The sequence below is a fragment of the Aptenodytes forsteri genome, unplaced genomic scaffold (assembly GCF_000699145.1).
Source record: "Aptenodytes forsteri isolate BGI_AS27 unplaced genomic scaffold, ASM69914v1 Scaffold270, whole genome shotgun sequence".
Lineage (NCBI taxonomy): Eukaryota > Metazoa > Chordata > Aves > Sphenisciformes > Spheniscidae > Aptenodytes > Aptenodytes forsteri.
This window is the reverse complement of record NW_008794631.1, coordinates 3,162,751-3,178,724: the sequence shown is the minus strand read 5'-3', so window position 1 is coordinate 3,178,724 and position 15,974 is coordinate 3,162,751. Positions and strand designations below refer to the sequence as shown.

The following is a 15,974-nucleotide window of genomic DNA, read 5'->3' as shown; positions in this document are numbered from 1 at the left end:
CTAGATGTATGAAAGGCTTATATTAAAAGTTGATGCTCACTAAAAGTAATGGAATAAGTGACTTGTAATTATGTGAACCTGGTGAGATGTTTTTAAAATTTAATCAACTTATTACTTTTTGAATATTCATATTCTTTTAAAACTGTATTCTCTAACAGAGGATTCTTGAACTGGAAAGCTCTCTGGCAAGGTATTCGCAAGATGACAGAAAGCAATCAGAAGAATTAAGTACTCTGATGGAGTCTGAAAAAAAGCAGCACAATAAGGAAATCAATGATATAGTTGAAAAACACAAGAAAGAATTGGAGAACATAAAACAGCAGCAGGAAAAGCTTTGGACAGAAAAACTTCAAATCTTAAAGCAACAACAAGTAACTGAAATAGAAAAAATGAGAGAGAAACAAGAACAAGAGATAGACACAATTTTGAAAGAGAAAGAAACAGTTTTCCGTGCACACATAGAGGAGATGAATGAAAAAACATTAGAAAAACTTGATGTGAAACAAACAGAATTAGAAGCACTGTCTTCTGAGCTATCAGAAGCACTAAAAATACGTCACGATTTAGAACAAGAGCTCTCAGAATTGAACAGTAAAGTGTGTGAAGCAAAGCAAGAATTGGAAGGAAAGTTGGAAGAAGAGAGGAAACGGCACAACGAAGAGGTTGAAATGATGTTAAAAGAGCACGAAATGTCTATTCAAGGTGTTGAGAAGGTACTCAAAGAGGAACTCAACAAACTCAAGCAATCCTTGGAGGAGAAAGACAGACATCTGGAGGAACTAAAAGCACATGAACAGAAACTAAAGGAATCTGCAGAAAGATCTGAAGCTGAACTTGTCCAGGTGTCTGCAAAGCTAGAGAAGCTTTCAGAGTCTCATCGGAGTACTTCTAATGAGCAGGCAAAGATTTATGAAGAGGAATTAGCAAAGCAGCAGGAAAAGCTGACAGATCTTGAAGATCAAAAATTGCAACTTAATGAGCAGCTAGAAAGAACTGAATCCCAGCTGAGTGAAGTCAAGAATGAGTTAGAGGCATACATCTCTCAGGTACATGACCTGAAGCAGCATTTGCAAGAGCAAAGCAATGAAAATAGACAAAAAGTAACCTCTCTAACACAACAATATGAAAGTCAACTGAAGGATCTACGAAGAGAGGCTGAAGAGACAAAGAGCAGTCTAACTGAGAAGGAAAATGAAATTGAACACATGAAGGAGTTACAGAACAAGCAAGTGGAAGAGCTTAAACAGAAACTGTTCACCGCAGAGGAGAGAATCGGTGCTTTACAAGGAGAATATGAAAGTAAACTGAAACATCAGGAGAACAAAATGGAGAAAATTAAACAGAAATCAAAAGATATGCAAGAAACTTTCAAAAAGAAACTTGCTGAGCAGGAAGCTAAACTAAAAAAAGAGCTTGAAAACAAGCAGTTGGAGTTCAGTCGGAAAGAGAGCGAATTCAGTGCTAAAATGTTGGAAATGGCACATGCCAGCTCAGCCGGAATCAATGATGCCGTGTCAAAACTGGAATCTAATCAGAAAGAGCAACTAGAGAGTCTTGCTGAGGCTCATAGGAGGGAGTTGGAAGAAATTACCCAGAGTTGGGAAAAGAAACTCAATCAGCAGGTTGAAGAGCTCCAGGAAAAACATGAAATGGAACTGCAAGAGAAAGAGCAGGAAGTTGGAGACCTGAAACAGAAACTTGCCACCTTTAGTGCTGAGAAGGAGGGCTCCAGAACAGAAATAACCCGACTGAAGGAAGAACAGGTGAAAAGGGAGGAGTCCCTGAAGGAGTTGGAAGAACAACTAAGGCAGGCAGTGGCTAAGGTGAATGCTTTGTCAGATAAGGAAAGTGACCTGAAAACACAGTTGAAAAAATTGGAAAGTGATCTTAATCAGTCCCTGAAAGAGCAGTCAGGACTTCAGGAACAGCTCAGTAAACAGAAAGCAGTTGAAGAAAAGGACAAAGCCAAAATTACCGAGCTGGCTGATACACTGAAAACAGTTGAAGAGAAACTCCAAACTGTGCAGTCTTCTCAGTATAAAGATCATGAAAATTATGAGAAAAAAATAGAGGCAATTCAGCTAAAAGAAACTGAGTTTAAAAGGTGGTCAGGAGAACTTGCAGCCCAGTTAAATGCTTACTGGAAGAATGCTGAAGCTTTATTGCAAACAAAAAGCAATGAATTAATTGAAAAATGTAATGAAAAAATTGGCATAGTAACATGCAAAATTGCAGATTGTGAGCGCCGAACTGCAAAAGTTAAAGAAGCAGTATTAATTAAAACGAGTAAGATTCCTGAACTAGAAGCTCAACTTAGAGAAGTAACAGAGCATCATTCTGCTGCAAGTTCTTCTTTGCAAAAGTCAATGCAACAGCTGCAAGAGAAGGATAATTTAATTATGTCCATGAGAGCTGACATTGAAGGACTTGTAACAGAAAAGGAACAATTGCAGAAAGAGGGAGGGCATCAGCAGCAAGCAGCATCAGAAAAAGAAACTTGCATAACGCAGCTGAGGAAAGAGTTATCTGAAAATATCAATGCTGTCACCTCAATGAGGGAGGAACTCCAGGAAAAAGAATCCGAGATCTCTGCTCTCAACAAAACAATTAATGACCTTAATGTTAGACTTGAAAGCACGGTAAGTTTAACAGAGAAGGAAGCAGCCATGTCTCTGTTAAGCAAGCAACATCAAGAGGATCGGTTGCAGTTGTTAAACCAGGTACAGGAGTTATCGTCCAGAGTTGAGACGCTGAGTCAAGAAAAAGCATCAGCTCTTGAGCAGGTAGATCATTGCACAGCCAAGCTGTCAGAGTGGAAGATGAAAGCGCAAACCAGGATTACACAAAATCATGATACTATTAAAGATTTGCAGAGCAAACTTGAATTAAGCAATACTGAAGCCAATAAAAAGGATGAAGAGCTAAATAAACTGAAGGAGCAGCTGGCTAAAGAAAGCAAGAATCTTGATAGTTTAAAAAGTGAATTGGAACAAAAGCAAAACAGGAGGGAAAAGCAAGAAAGTGAGTTAACTGCAAAGTTAAAAAAACAAGCAGCAAGAATTGCTGAACTAGAAGAACACATTGCTCAGAAAACTTCAGAAAATGATTCCTTGATGGAGGAACTTAAAAAGTATAATGAACAAAAAGACACAGAGCAAAAAGAGATAGCTTGGCAACTCCAGCAGGCAGAGAAGGTGGCTTTTGAGAAGGACAATAGATTTAAGGAGGCTGAAGAAAAAGTGCTTAACCTTGAGAAGCAAATAGGTTCACTGACAGCTGAATTTGAAGCAAAGGAGAGGGAATTTGATCAAATGAAGTCAGCGATACTTAAAAGCAAAGAGGAAGAACTGAAAGAATTAGAAGAGAGACTGAATGCAGAGAACAGCACTAAGCTGGCAGAGCTGAAAAAGAAGGCAGAGCAAAAAATTGGTTCTATTAAAAAGCAATTGATGTCTCAGATGGAAGAAAAGGAACAGCAATTTAGGCAAGATAGAGAAAATCAGTTAAGAAACTTGGAACAAAAAGTGCAGGAGAGAGAGGCCAAAATTGAATCCTTGGAAGAAAAAATTAAGTCAACAAGAGATTCCACAGAGTTAGAGAAAGAAATGCTGCAAAAAATAGAGAGTGTAAAAGCTGCTGTAGAACAAGAAAAAAATAACATGCTTGAAAGTGTCCAACAGACATACGAAGAGAAAATGCACGTGTTACAGAAGGGCTTAACTGAAAAAGATGATTTGTTGCAGAAGTACGAAAAGGAACAACGAGAGAGTAATGACTCTCGTCTAGAACTGCAAAACAAACAGGAAGAACTCCTCAAAAAACTAGAATGTGTTGAGAAGAGCCATCAGGAGGAGCACAGTAGGACTGAAAGCCTCAGGAAAGAACTTGAGGAGCAAACCAAAAAATACACGTTGTTAGCAGATGAGCATGCTCGTTGTGGTGGCGATTTAGCAAGCAGTAGGGAAGAACTAAAAGCTAAAGAACAGAAACATCTTGATATGGAGAATGTAATTGGAGATTTCCAGAAAAAATTGCAGGAAAAGGAGGCAGTCAGTCAATCTTTAGAACAGAAGATAAGAGAGTTGGAAAATAATCTGGTGAAGGAAAATGACGTGCATAAGATTGAGATGGAAGATATGAGTTTGAGATATGAAGAAAAGCTAAAAAGTTTACAGCAACAGTTGGATGAAAGAAATGGCAGTCTGAAAGCTTTTGAGGAAAATGCTGAAGAAAAGGCTAAATCTGGTTTGGGGCTGCAGAAGTTAGTAGGTGATATGCAGAACCAGCAGAAGGACTTGCAGACTAAACTGGAAGAGACTGAAAGGGAGAAACAGAAACTATGCAAAGAAGTGAATAATCTTCAAAAAGACTTACGTACTCTGCGAAAAGAACATCAGCAGGAACTTGACATAGTAAAGAAGGAGTCCTTAGAAGAAATGGAGCAGAAAATCAGGTAAATTCTTTGTTCCTGGTCTTGTTACCGTTTCTTTGCTTTATCTTTAACCACTAAAACCTCAAGCATACTTTTTTAAAGCTCAGTTTGTAAGCATGAAATAATGACTGGTATTTTTTTTGTCATTTTTCTAAATAGAGAAACAGCAAGAAAAGAGCTACTTGAAAGTAACACTTCATGAACACATAAAACACTATTTGAGTCATCAGTTTAAAAAGTGGTTTGTCTTTTGGCAAAGTAATACTGCTTTTGATTTTGTTTTAGTGATGGTTATTTTCAGCATTGCCAGAACTTAAATATAGTTCTGTTTTCCTCAAACAGGAAATGAAGTTTATTAAAACTTAGTACTGAGAGCTTCATGTTCAAATAATATCAAGAATTGTTCATATGTACTGCACAAAAATGTGGTATACTGCTCAGCACTCCAGTGGTTTCTCAAGCAAGGAATTCCCTAAAAATTCTGCTTTTATGCAGCACATTCTTTACTTTCAGTTCTTCATCTTCCTCAGCAAAAACTCCATATCTTTTGGAAGGGTTCAGTTCTGGGTTGTTTTTAAAATGAAACACCTACGCTTTCCAAGTGAATTTGATAGGAGGGGAACAAAAAGCCTCCCTGAATCCCACAGAATTCATGTAATTCAAAACCATCCCATTCTAAAATAGTTCTGGAGAAATTCCCAGATCTCCTACCTTGCTAAACTGTTGTTGCACTCTCTTTAAACATTTTATTTCCTCACTGTATTTTTTTGACATTTTTGTACAGATGTGAACAAGAAGACATTGAGTTAAAGCACAACTCCACCTTAAAGCAGTTAATGAGAGAGTTCAATACTCAACTGGCTCAAAAAGAAAGAGAATTGGAAACAGCAGTAAAAGAGACGATCAGTAAGTGAAATACCAATATAACTGTAATCAGTAAAATAGCCAGAAAACCAAATCTTCAGATGTTTTGGGGAAGGGGTTTTACCTGGGACTCTGATAAAGACAACATGTGTTTTATGACTGCATAGAGAACTCAGGGAAAGAACTTCTCTTGCTCAGGAAATAACATATAAATGTTAATTGTAGCACAATTAGGAAAACGCATTTGTAGCTGTTCTTTCTTACCCTCCAGGATGGATCTTTGATCTAGCACTCTGTTTGCATCTGTCATGGCAAGAGTTACCCATGGTAGCCATAGGTACCTATCTTTTTATCATAGGTACAAAAGAAAAAAAAGTAAGGTAAGGTTTCAGAGGTGAAAGCACATTGGTGAGTTTTCATTGTAATACTACTTTGGCTTCAGCAGTACAAACCTTTAACACTCCATTGTTGAATATATGGCACTGAAGGGTGCCTTTTAGAGAAACTTGGATCCATCTGGGAATCAGAATTGCATTTTCTTAGCTGCGTCTTGCAGACTTCATTCACTGTAACCCCTAACAGGTACCAACTGGATATGATGTCTGATTGCTATACCATGTGGTTATAACTGGAGTACAGCATATTTCACCACCTCTGTCCATCTTTTGCCACCATAGTGTAAGTTGGAGGTTGGAGAAGTGAGCAGAAAGCATCTTTTGACTCCACAGTTACTGGAAGTACCCCTACAAGTGAGGAATTTCTGAAGATTTGCGGATGTTTCAATTACTTCTCTAGATAGAGTAGGAGATAGAATTAGTTGATAAATATTGGTTGTGATCTTAACTTTTAGAGGAAAGTTCCAGCATCGGGTAGAAAAAACTGCTCTGAATACCAAACTGCAGGCAACAAATTTCATACATATTAGGATCAAGTGACATAGTTATTACTGACAGTGTAGAAAAATTAATTTTCTTGACAGGTTTTCCTTATAGATGCCTTCCACAGTTGTCTTTAGGCTTTTTTAATATTGTTGCGACATAATTTAACAGAATAAATAATGCTTTTTTTAATATCGCCTGACTTTTTTTTTTTATAGGTAAAGCCCAGGAGGTAGAAACTGAATTGATAGAAAATCATCACATAGAGACAACACAACTGCATAAAAAAATTGCTGAAAAAGATGATGATCTAAAAAGAACTGTGAAAAAATATGAAGAAATCCTTGAGGTACCTTTCTGAAAAGTGATATGACTACATACATTTCAAAATAACTCTTCCCCTTTTTTCATTGCATAACTAGACAGAAAAACTATAATTCTTTCTAGTAAAGATCTTACTGCTTGAATTACACTTAATATGTGTGGTGACCTAGCTTGCAATTAAAATGTTTGTTTCTGTGCTTTATGAACATGAAAGAACACCAAAAAATAAACCCTAGCTCTGATCACTCAATAAAAATTATACGGTTAGGTCCTTATGTCCTTGAGCAGTTTGTGTTCCAGATTGAAATGAGGAAAGTGAGTTAAATTTAAGCTTTACTAGAGTGGTGGTGGTGTGTTTTTTCTTTTAAGGATTTAAATACAGTGTTTATGGGTCAGCCTCACTCTCTAGCTCCTTTCTCTGATGCTCTCTCCAGATTGGCACCATAGCCCTTAAAGTAAGGTTCTGTTCTATGCAGGATGCAGTCTGTTTGCATAGTTTTTATGCTAGTAAAGCTTTCATTTTTACTTGTAAGTAAAACAAGTTCACTTACTTGTTGTAAGTGAACAATTTGTCTGCATGATATTTGCAGATAGACATAGTTTTGCTCCAGTAACACTTCAATCAGAAGTTAGCAGCCAACTTCAGTCTAAAGACACTTTACCTTCCAAGGATGCCTCCTGTTTTAGCCAAGTAAATTGTCCCAGCCCCACACGTATGGTACAAAAGATTAAACGGTTTTCAGTGCTAGACTGTACATCATATTGGGATGCAGGCTTTAATTTTGCTAATCTTAGTCCTGTTTGCACAAATAATTTAATAAAAAAGAATGTCCCTTGAATAGAGCCAGTAATAATAAATGTAAGTGAACTTCTGATTGTTTATGCTCAGTTACCAGCCTAAAGAGCTATGTACTGAGCATGACTGAAGGTTTAATACTAAAAATTTCAATCTTGTGGGCAGGTTGGTGTGTTCCACTCTGATTTTTGAACTTCTAGCAAGTTGGATGGAGATGGCAGGGTTTTAAATTTAGACGCCCCTACTTTTGTTTCCTAATTTAGAAAAATTGCATTATATAAAACAATTGAGGGTTTTTTTTTTTTCTTTGTACCATAGATCTAAATTCTGCATTTCTGGAGGATTTATATTTCTCTTACCTGAACGTGCAGTGTGTTGCCATTCAGGTCCTTACTTTACAGGCCCAAATAGGTCTGTGATTTGAAGTCATGCAGATGTAATTCCTCTCTGTTTTCTGATGCATTCAGTCTGTATGTATGTCAGAAACATGCATGCTGTACTCAATGTATGATCTTGAAGGTTTAGACTAATTTGACTTCTGTGCAATTGGAGGACATGAACACTGTTATTTGTTGCATCTCATTGATGGTGGCAATGACGGTTGCCTGGAACTGCAATAAGCTGTAGTTTGATATTTTAAATTTCAGAGTATGTTTCTTTTTTAGGTAACGGTATATGTGTGAGTGTCTTCTATTATTTTGGGGAAGGAAAAAAAAAAAGTTTAGAGAATTTGTTACCTTTTTTCCTGAAAAAGTATTGCAAGCATCTCAAAAGTTAAGAAATATTTGTGTTAAATTGAGTGTATGTCATATTCATTGAGATCTCTGATAGAAGTAGGAACATATGCATCAGCAGATGTATAGGTTTTCTCAATTTAGCCTAAAGTTACCAGTTATTACCCCACTTCTACCTGACTTGGCTCATGATAGGTTTGAGAAATTTCACATCAAGGCATTTATGCAGAGAGGTATGTCTCTATCATAAATGTTAAGAAGATCAAGCAAAAATAATGCCAATTGCAAGAATGAATTTTGCTCATATAACTTTGTAGCTCTTTGTTGCATCTTAAACATGGTTAATGATGCTAAAAATTAGTCTAACTTGATTTGAGTATGTATCCTTAAAGATGAGCAGGAATCATTCAGTCTGTTAATATGATTTATTTGTGAAGTGCTCCCCTGGTACTTCTCTTGCTTTATCTGGTGTTTTCTTATCTTTCATAAAAACTTTTTTATCACATAAGATTTCATGAAAGTCTCCCTAATTAAAGGACTTGTAAATCAGCGTAGCCTGCAATTTGAGGCCTAAGTCTTTCTTCTTCAACTAAAGTATATAATTAGAGGAAAAATTGAATGTTGTGCTCCAGCTAGCTTATTTTAAGGCTATCTATGAGCTAAAAATAACGTACGTAACTTCAGGTGTGTATTCATTCATTTGTCGTGATGCCTCCCATGTGAATACAGGATAGGCCTTGTGGTTAAGATTTGGGAAATTACGACTTTATTGCAGTCTTAGTCTATAACTGTAATTAAATCCAAATAGCATGCACTTTATTTTCAGAGCATGCCAGATGCTGTATAGAACAATAAGTTCTTACCGTAAATACAGTTTCTGTAGCATGTTGGAACCCCATGTGATCTCCAATTATTTTAAATTATAATCTTTATTCAGGGGTTTATTAAAATAATGCCTCACAGATAGGTCCCTTTTGCAGAAGTGTCATTCATCATTTTGAATTGAATTTCTTTTCTGCATTTCAACTACCTTCTATGACTAAGAAGAATGTGCATGCAGTTTTGATTTATTTCAGTGAACAGTAGTCTAGAAACTGTAAGATTTTAGATTCTTAATGTAAAAAACCCTCAAACCCCCTCCCCCCAAAACCCAAACCAACAACAACCACCACCTCAAAAAACCCCAAACAGGGGAAAATAGAAGCAACTGATTATGCCAGGTATTGAGAGTTTTTAACTAGAGGAGTATAACCATTTATTAAAAAAAAAAAAAAAAAAAACTTAGAAAAAGTTAATTGTTGATGTATTTTTGAGGGCATAGAAAAATCATGTGAATGAATAAAAAAATAATGCTGTTTGGAGGTCATGATGTTTGAGCAAGGTTTTTATCAAAGATGGATATTCTTAAAACTTCTAGGCTGTAAAACTTGCTCGGGTACTGTGACTTCCCATTCACTAGCTTTTCAGGGAGGAGGGGTTGCTTTGTTTCTTTTTGGTGGCGGTTTTTGGGCCAAGGGGCTGCATGGGGAGGATGTTTTATTCTTAAGTAGGGTGCAAGGAGCACATTAAAAAGTGGCCTTACAGTGAAATAATTCTTTTTTTACTTATGGCATACCCTAAATCTGTTAAGCCTGGACCAGCTTTCTAGTTCTGCACTTATATTTCCGGTGAATATTCTGTATCACTACAGTTTGTACTCCTGAGATTTTTGAATGGAACAAAATTTTGATCAGCAGTTCTGTTCTTGATAACAGTTGATTAATTGTACCGATTTGATCTGAAGTACTACTGCATAGCAGAGCGGGCAGCTCACTGCCCTGAGTGTTTAGCATGGGTGAAACCGGAGTTTTAGTTTAGTTCAGCAGTGGAGACATGCACTTTGAATTGGAGTGCTGTTTTATAAGCTCCCTAACATGTTATCTCACAAAAAGGCCAGAGGGGACACAATTTTTAAAAATACTTCTTTTTGCAAAGTGCCATATAGGTGGATTAACTTGCTAGGATTTAGGTCATCATGTTTTTCTCCTATAAATTTACTCCTCATACTGTCATAAAACATACAGGAAAAGTTCATTTCCTCCCTACCGTTCTTGCCACTGCTTCTTTCCTCCACGCTGCACAGTGCCCTCCAAACCCTTGTGAGCGGGAAGTCGTTGTTTCTGAAAATGTGCTTAAAACTGCTTTAGGAACATCTTTGTGAGAGTGAGGGAAGGATTTAAGACCTTGTCACTTCCAGAGTATAGGAAGTAACTCTGTATCATCATGTGTCCCTTTCATGAACATCATATAAGCAAGCACAATCCCTCCGGTAATACACTTACTGGATTATACTCGAATGCTGTTTCAGTGCCCAATAGAAATGGCTCTTTTTTTTTTCTAATTTTCAAAAAACTAACTGTAATCCTAACTGTGTAATCTTAATTGTTGAAGGCCTGCAAAATCTTGTTAAGCTCCTATGTTTGTTTCTTGCTCTTTTCTGTAGTGCCGTAGTGTAACTAGCCTTTATACTGAATTTCAAGCATATTCGTTCTGTGTATAGCATAACTCTTTTTTGGATTGCTTTCTGTCCACTGTAGTTAAGGTTTTGAGTGGTTAGGTGATTAATTGTATAAGTAATTTTTTTTCTCCTGCATTTTGAAGGCTCGTGAAGAAGAGATGACAGCAAAAGTTCATGAGTTGCAGGCGCAGCTGGAAGACTTGCAAAAGGAACACAAGCAAAGGATGGCAGAAGAAGAACGTTGGAGCAGTGAAAAAGTGAGCTGGCACTAATTTATTTTTATATCTTTAGATGTGAAATGCTTAGTCTTCATAAAATTCTGTGGTTTGCTCTTAATTGGATTTTATTTATGTATCTGGCCTTCACTTTCCCATACAGTTTCTATTCTTTTAGATGTTAACTTCTTCAAAAGTGAAGCTCTTTTGAATCTGCAGTATTTGATACTACCTTTTTTAATGGTATATTAAAAAGTCCAGTTGTGTTGTGATTATTAAGGTGGGTTTTTTTATGTTAATTTTACTGGAAGCCCTTTAGAAGGAAAGGAAATCACATTTGGTCATTTTTAGTGTGATTTTTTTAAAATTCAAATTCCAAAGGGCTCTGAAATAGTGCCTTGAATATATCAATTATGGACAGGGAGGTCTGAGACCACATTTTAGTTTGAGGAATTCTTTGAAAATATTACTAGTTATTATTACCCTGAGAAGAGGAAAAGTATATGAGGTGTTGACTCATTGATGAGAATTCATATTAACCTTATTTTTAATTTTTGCATTTTGACAACAGGCAGCGATGGGGATGCTAAATATATTTATTTGACACTACAAACTTACAGTACAAATTACCTCACCATCCTAACGTTTGTCCCTTCTGCCTTACACTTGCTTACAACACCCTTTATATTACTTTTATTAACTATTCCATGACATGAGTGTTGTTTTCATAACAGGAAAAGCAGAAATATTTGTATCAGACTGCCTTGTATTCTTAATCAACTCTTGTCTACCCACTGCTGATAATCTTACATAAGATTATTATCTGGAGGAAGATTCTTTAAGAGACTTCTAAACCACAAGACATGATTCTGAAAAGTATGAAGAGTACTTTATCTTTAGGACTTCATTAACTGTTTCACTACTTGCTTTGTTATAGAAGTCTGCTATAAATACAGCATCATTTAGCATCATATTACACATGCATCTTCAGGATTACATATTCACTGATAGGACATGAAAGTTACATCAAATCTATATGCCAGCAATGGTATTTCGTGTATTTCTCAATTCTTCCCAGAAATGCGTCGCACAGATTTGCAATGGTTGCATAGAGCTGTAAAATATTTGAATATTGCAAAGATTACATCTCTATGTAAAGATGAATCTGCTTACAATAAACAAAATAAACAGCTCATTTTGCCTGTCTTTGGAATCTTGTCCACAGTTCTCCGCTCCTTGGAGTTTCATGGCAGACTTTGTAGAAACTCAAAGGAGTTGTTCCATCTATGGCAGGTATAAATCAGTTGAGAGAACCCCATTGCTGGTAAATAGCTTTGTTTTAAAGGATAAATGATGTATCATTTGGAGGGGAGGAAAACCAGGTTGTGTGGTAGTGCATGTACTTAAGTACAGTTAGCGCATCCAGGTTCGAAGTGCTTGCAGAGTAAGAATGGGATTTTTTTGGTGAGGGTAAGGCAGTTAAATATCCATGATTTCACTGGCGTACAGGCATCTAGCTTTCTTGAGTAATTTTGAGAATTCCAACTAAATTCAAATGTAGCAAATTGTTCACAAGCTTTGTTTTGCATAGCTCTGATTTAACTGAATGTGAATTTCATATTTCATACTATCCGCAGTGGTGACTTCATCTCAAAACAACATAACTGTTCTAATAGTCAGATTATGCTATTGAATATGCAGATAGCTCCTGGTACATCATCTGGTCCAGTCAAAGCTCAAATATTTGAGTGCTGTAAGTAAGCGGGCTTCCAGTTCTTGTTTTATCAGTATTTCAGGATTGGATTCTCACTCTTTGACACAGTCTGTTCTGGGGTCAAGACGTAGTTTTCTTTCTTCCTCCTTAGAAGTTAAGAGTTGTTGTTCCTGTCTTAATTTGTCCATTGCCTGTCCTCAGTATGTCTGTAGGAAACTAGTTTTGTTATTACCTGGTACAATAGCATATATTTGCATTACAGAGCTAGATGAGAAAATTGGACAGGGCCTGTGTACCTTGTCCACGTACCTGAGCAGAAGTGTGCAAATCCACATCTGGGTTTTACATGTGCATTCAAATGAATTCTGTCATCTTATATTTGCCGTGGTATCTTTTGTCTCACCTTATTTCTTTTTTGTTTTGTTGCTTTGTAACATTTTTCTCTTTTGTTATTTTTTTCCTTCAGCACTAGTAGTAAAACAGCTCAGAAGTCTTCCATTGACTGGAAGCAACTTTTTGTGGGCAATAGGTACATTTGTTGTCTAAAGTTGGAGTCTCCCAAGTCACAGAAATTTGCCTTATAAAACCTCCTGTGCGGCTTGTTGTCATCCTAGGCCAAACATCACACATAATGTATCCGGTTTGACATGAAGCGTAATTATACGTTTGAACAATATTTGTCTGACTGTGACAAACAGTTGGCAAATACTAACATCCTTAAGCGTTAGTGTTGGGATGTAAAAATATCAGAAACTATCAGAAACTGTCTCTCTTCATGAGAAAATAAATGTCTGGTCAGATGATTTAGCTCTTCAGAAGCAAGAATTGCCCTTACAAGTTTGAGATCCATAGAGGAATGATTTTCCCCTATATTCTGTTTGCGGAGTGTAGGAAAACCCACAGGTTATATGAACCTACAGAGATGGGGAATAGCTTTCCTCTTCAACACAATTCCAAAGAGGCTTGGGAAGAAACAAGTAGTATGCACCACTTCTGTGTTAAGGTTTAGGTTACCTTAAAAAAAAAAACAACAAAAAAAACCAAACAAAACAAAACACCACACACAAATTATTTGATCTTAACATGATTTACAACCTTGAGTTATACCCATGGCTACTAAAGCATTATTTTCCTTAGAGTTGGAACATTGAAAGATAGAAACAATTCTAAGCTGGAATTTCTGTACTTCATAAACATTGCTACCTTTGCAAGATGTAGAGCTCACGAAGCTCTTAAGCTGAAGCTATTTTCAGATAAATATTCACATTTCCAAATGCAACTTGGAGAATTAAGGAAAAAGATACAATATTGTGAATAGGGTTTTCTGGCATGTGCTTCATACTCATTCAATTATCATTCATCTCCAATATGCATTTTGTAAAGATTTGGAATTACTAGGTTCTTGAAGTTATATTTATGATAATTGTCTTACAGAATCAAATGAAAGAATTTAACTATAAGCTTTGTATACTGTCAATACAAATAAGTTAAACTCTATTTATGGGACTACTTATTTTTGTAAGTATATGTGTGATTTGGTCATTTCAATTTTTGTCATCCTCAATTAACACACTGTATCAGAACTAGGTGATTGATATTTCTTTCTTTTTTCTACCTGTGTCCAGTGCTTAATATACACAGTATTTCTCATACATTTTAATCTAAATTTTTTGTTGTTGTTCTAGGTAACAATAACAGAACTTCAGGTAAGTCTTAAATTTTATTGCTTTTGCTCTGTAGATAATTCTGTCTCACAGCAGTTTGAAAGCAGAAATGCTGCTTATAAGTTTGTGTGTGTTAAAAGGAGAAAGAGGTTTATAGAAAAGGTACCTATGACATATCTTCAGCAGTTTCTTGATGATTTCCATATGTGGCTGTTCTTTCAGGCACAGCTTGCACAGAAGACAACACTAGTCAATGATTCAAAACTGAAAGAGCAGGAGTTCAAAGAGCAGGTAAGGGTGCTGTTTGAACAAGTAAAAAGTGCTCTTTTGTTTGACACTTTGTGTTTGCAGTATTAAAAATTTGTTCTTTTCAAGTGATGATGTAGCACATCTCCACACAGGTACTAGGGAAATAATACGCATGTAAAGTAGTTTTGACTCATACTTGCTCTCAGAAGATCTGTGCGCTTTTCAAAGTACTCCTCTGTCCCCTGAGAATGAAAATACCACATGCTTGTGAGAATGAAAATAACACATGCTTGTGATACTGGTTAGAAAACATTTGCATGTTGAAAAATGGAACAATGCACTTCGTGAAATTATGGATCTTTTCTTTTTCTAAACTAAACCTTTTGTGATGTTAAGTACAGTTTTTGTCATGTTTTCTTTTTTACGTATGCTTATGTGTATAAAATAGACATGTGTATATATGTATATATGTTAAGTACAGTTTTTGTCATGTTTTTTTTTTACGTATGCTTATGTGTATAAAATAGACATGTGTATATATGTATATAAATACATATATATGCATAACATTTGATATAGAAATTCTTATGTGTATATACACATGTACACACATTTCCTTAACTAGTTTAGGGACAGTTTTTAATAACACAATTTTTAATGTTTTGCCTTCCTTAAAAAGCAAATGTATTTTGCTTTTTTAGAAGGAGACAATGTTTAGCTGAAAACTGTTTCAATTATGCTTATTGTAGCTGCTTGTGAATACCACTTATCATTTTGACTGTTCTCTATCTAGATTCATGTACTGGAAGACCGGCTGAAAAATTATGAGAAGAATATGTACGTCACATCGGTTGGAACACCGTACAGAGGCAAGTACACAGTCTTCATCACAAATAAGTTTTTTGTTTGTTTGAAAGATATGCTTTGGTTTAGACAATTTATTAAAATGTCAGTCTCTTTAAAACACTCGTATAATATTTTTATGACATCTTATCCTTGTTTTGTCTTGTCTGTTATATTAGAGCTGGTGTGTGATTTCAGGTGAGCAAAACACACGGCATTTTGTTTGATGTTTGTTTTTGTCATAGAGTTAAAAGAGCTCTATATCAGAGTTCTTAAGCATTCTGTATCGCCGGGGGAGTGGTATAGGCAGTGGCACTCGAAAGTGGGTGGGGAGGAATTATCCATTTGTCTTGGCTAATTAAATATACATTTTTATGACTCTAAAATTCTTAACAACACAAATATTAGATTTTATGGATCTTTGTTACATGTCTGGGCATTTACTCTTCTTGTGATTAGACTTCCTTTGCAAAATCTCCTGCTCTGACACAGTAATAAATAAAATAAAATCCTGTTTCCCCTTGTAACCTTTGTGTTATGTGTCCTTGAAAGTGTTTTTGGAGATGAAAAACCCCTGGCATTTCTGGCAAATAACAGTCTCGTCGTTATTCGACTCATGGTGAGCGCAGGGAATAGAACAGAACAGTTATGCTATGTTATGCCTAGAGTTCTGCGTGACAAGCTATGACCTAGGCCTGAGGGGTCCATCCAGGAGAGCAGCGCTCTGCAGCGCAGGTCCCAGGCCCATCCAGGAGACAGGCGCA

At 36.2% G+C, this 15,974-nt stretch overlaps 1 protein-coding gene across 1 annotated transcript in view; it reads left to right on the top strand.

The window, feature by feature from the left end:
- The window catches only part of LOC103894155 (golgin subfamily A member 4), a 64,124-nt gene that overhangs the window by 35,009 nt on the left and 13,141 nt on the right, over positions 1-15,974 (top strand). The window contains 7 exon segments of the mRNA XM_009273486.2: positions 159-4,453; positions 5,217-5,338; positions 6,393-6,523; positions 10,669-10,782; positions 14,140-14,160; positions 14,341-14,409; positions 15,161-15,236. Coding sequence (XP_009271761.1) covers positions 159-4,453; positions 5,217-5,338; positions 6,393-6,523; positions 10,669-10,782; positions 14,140-14,160; positions 14,341-14,409; positions 15,161-15,236 — 4,828 coding nt within the window.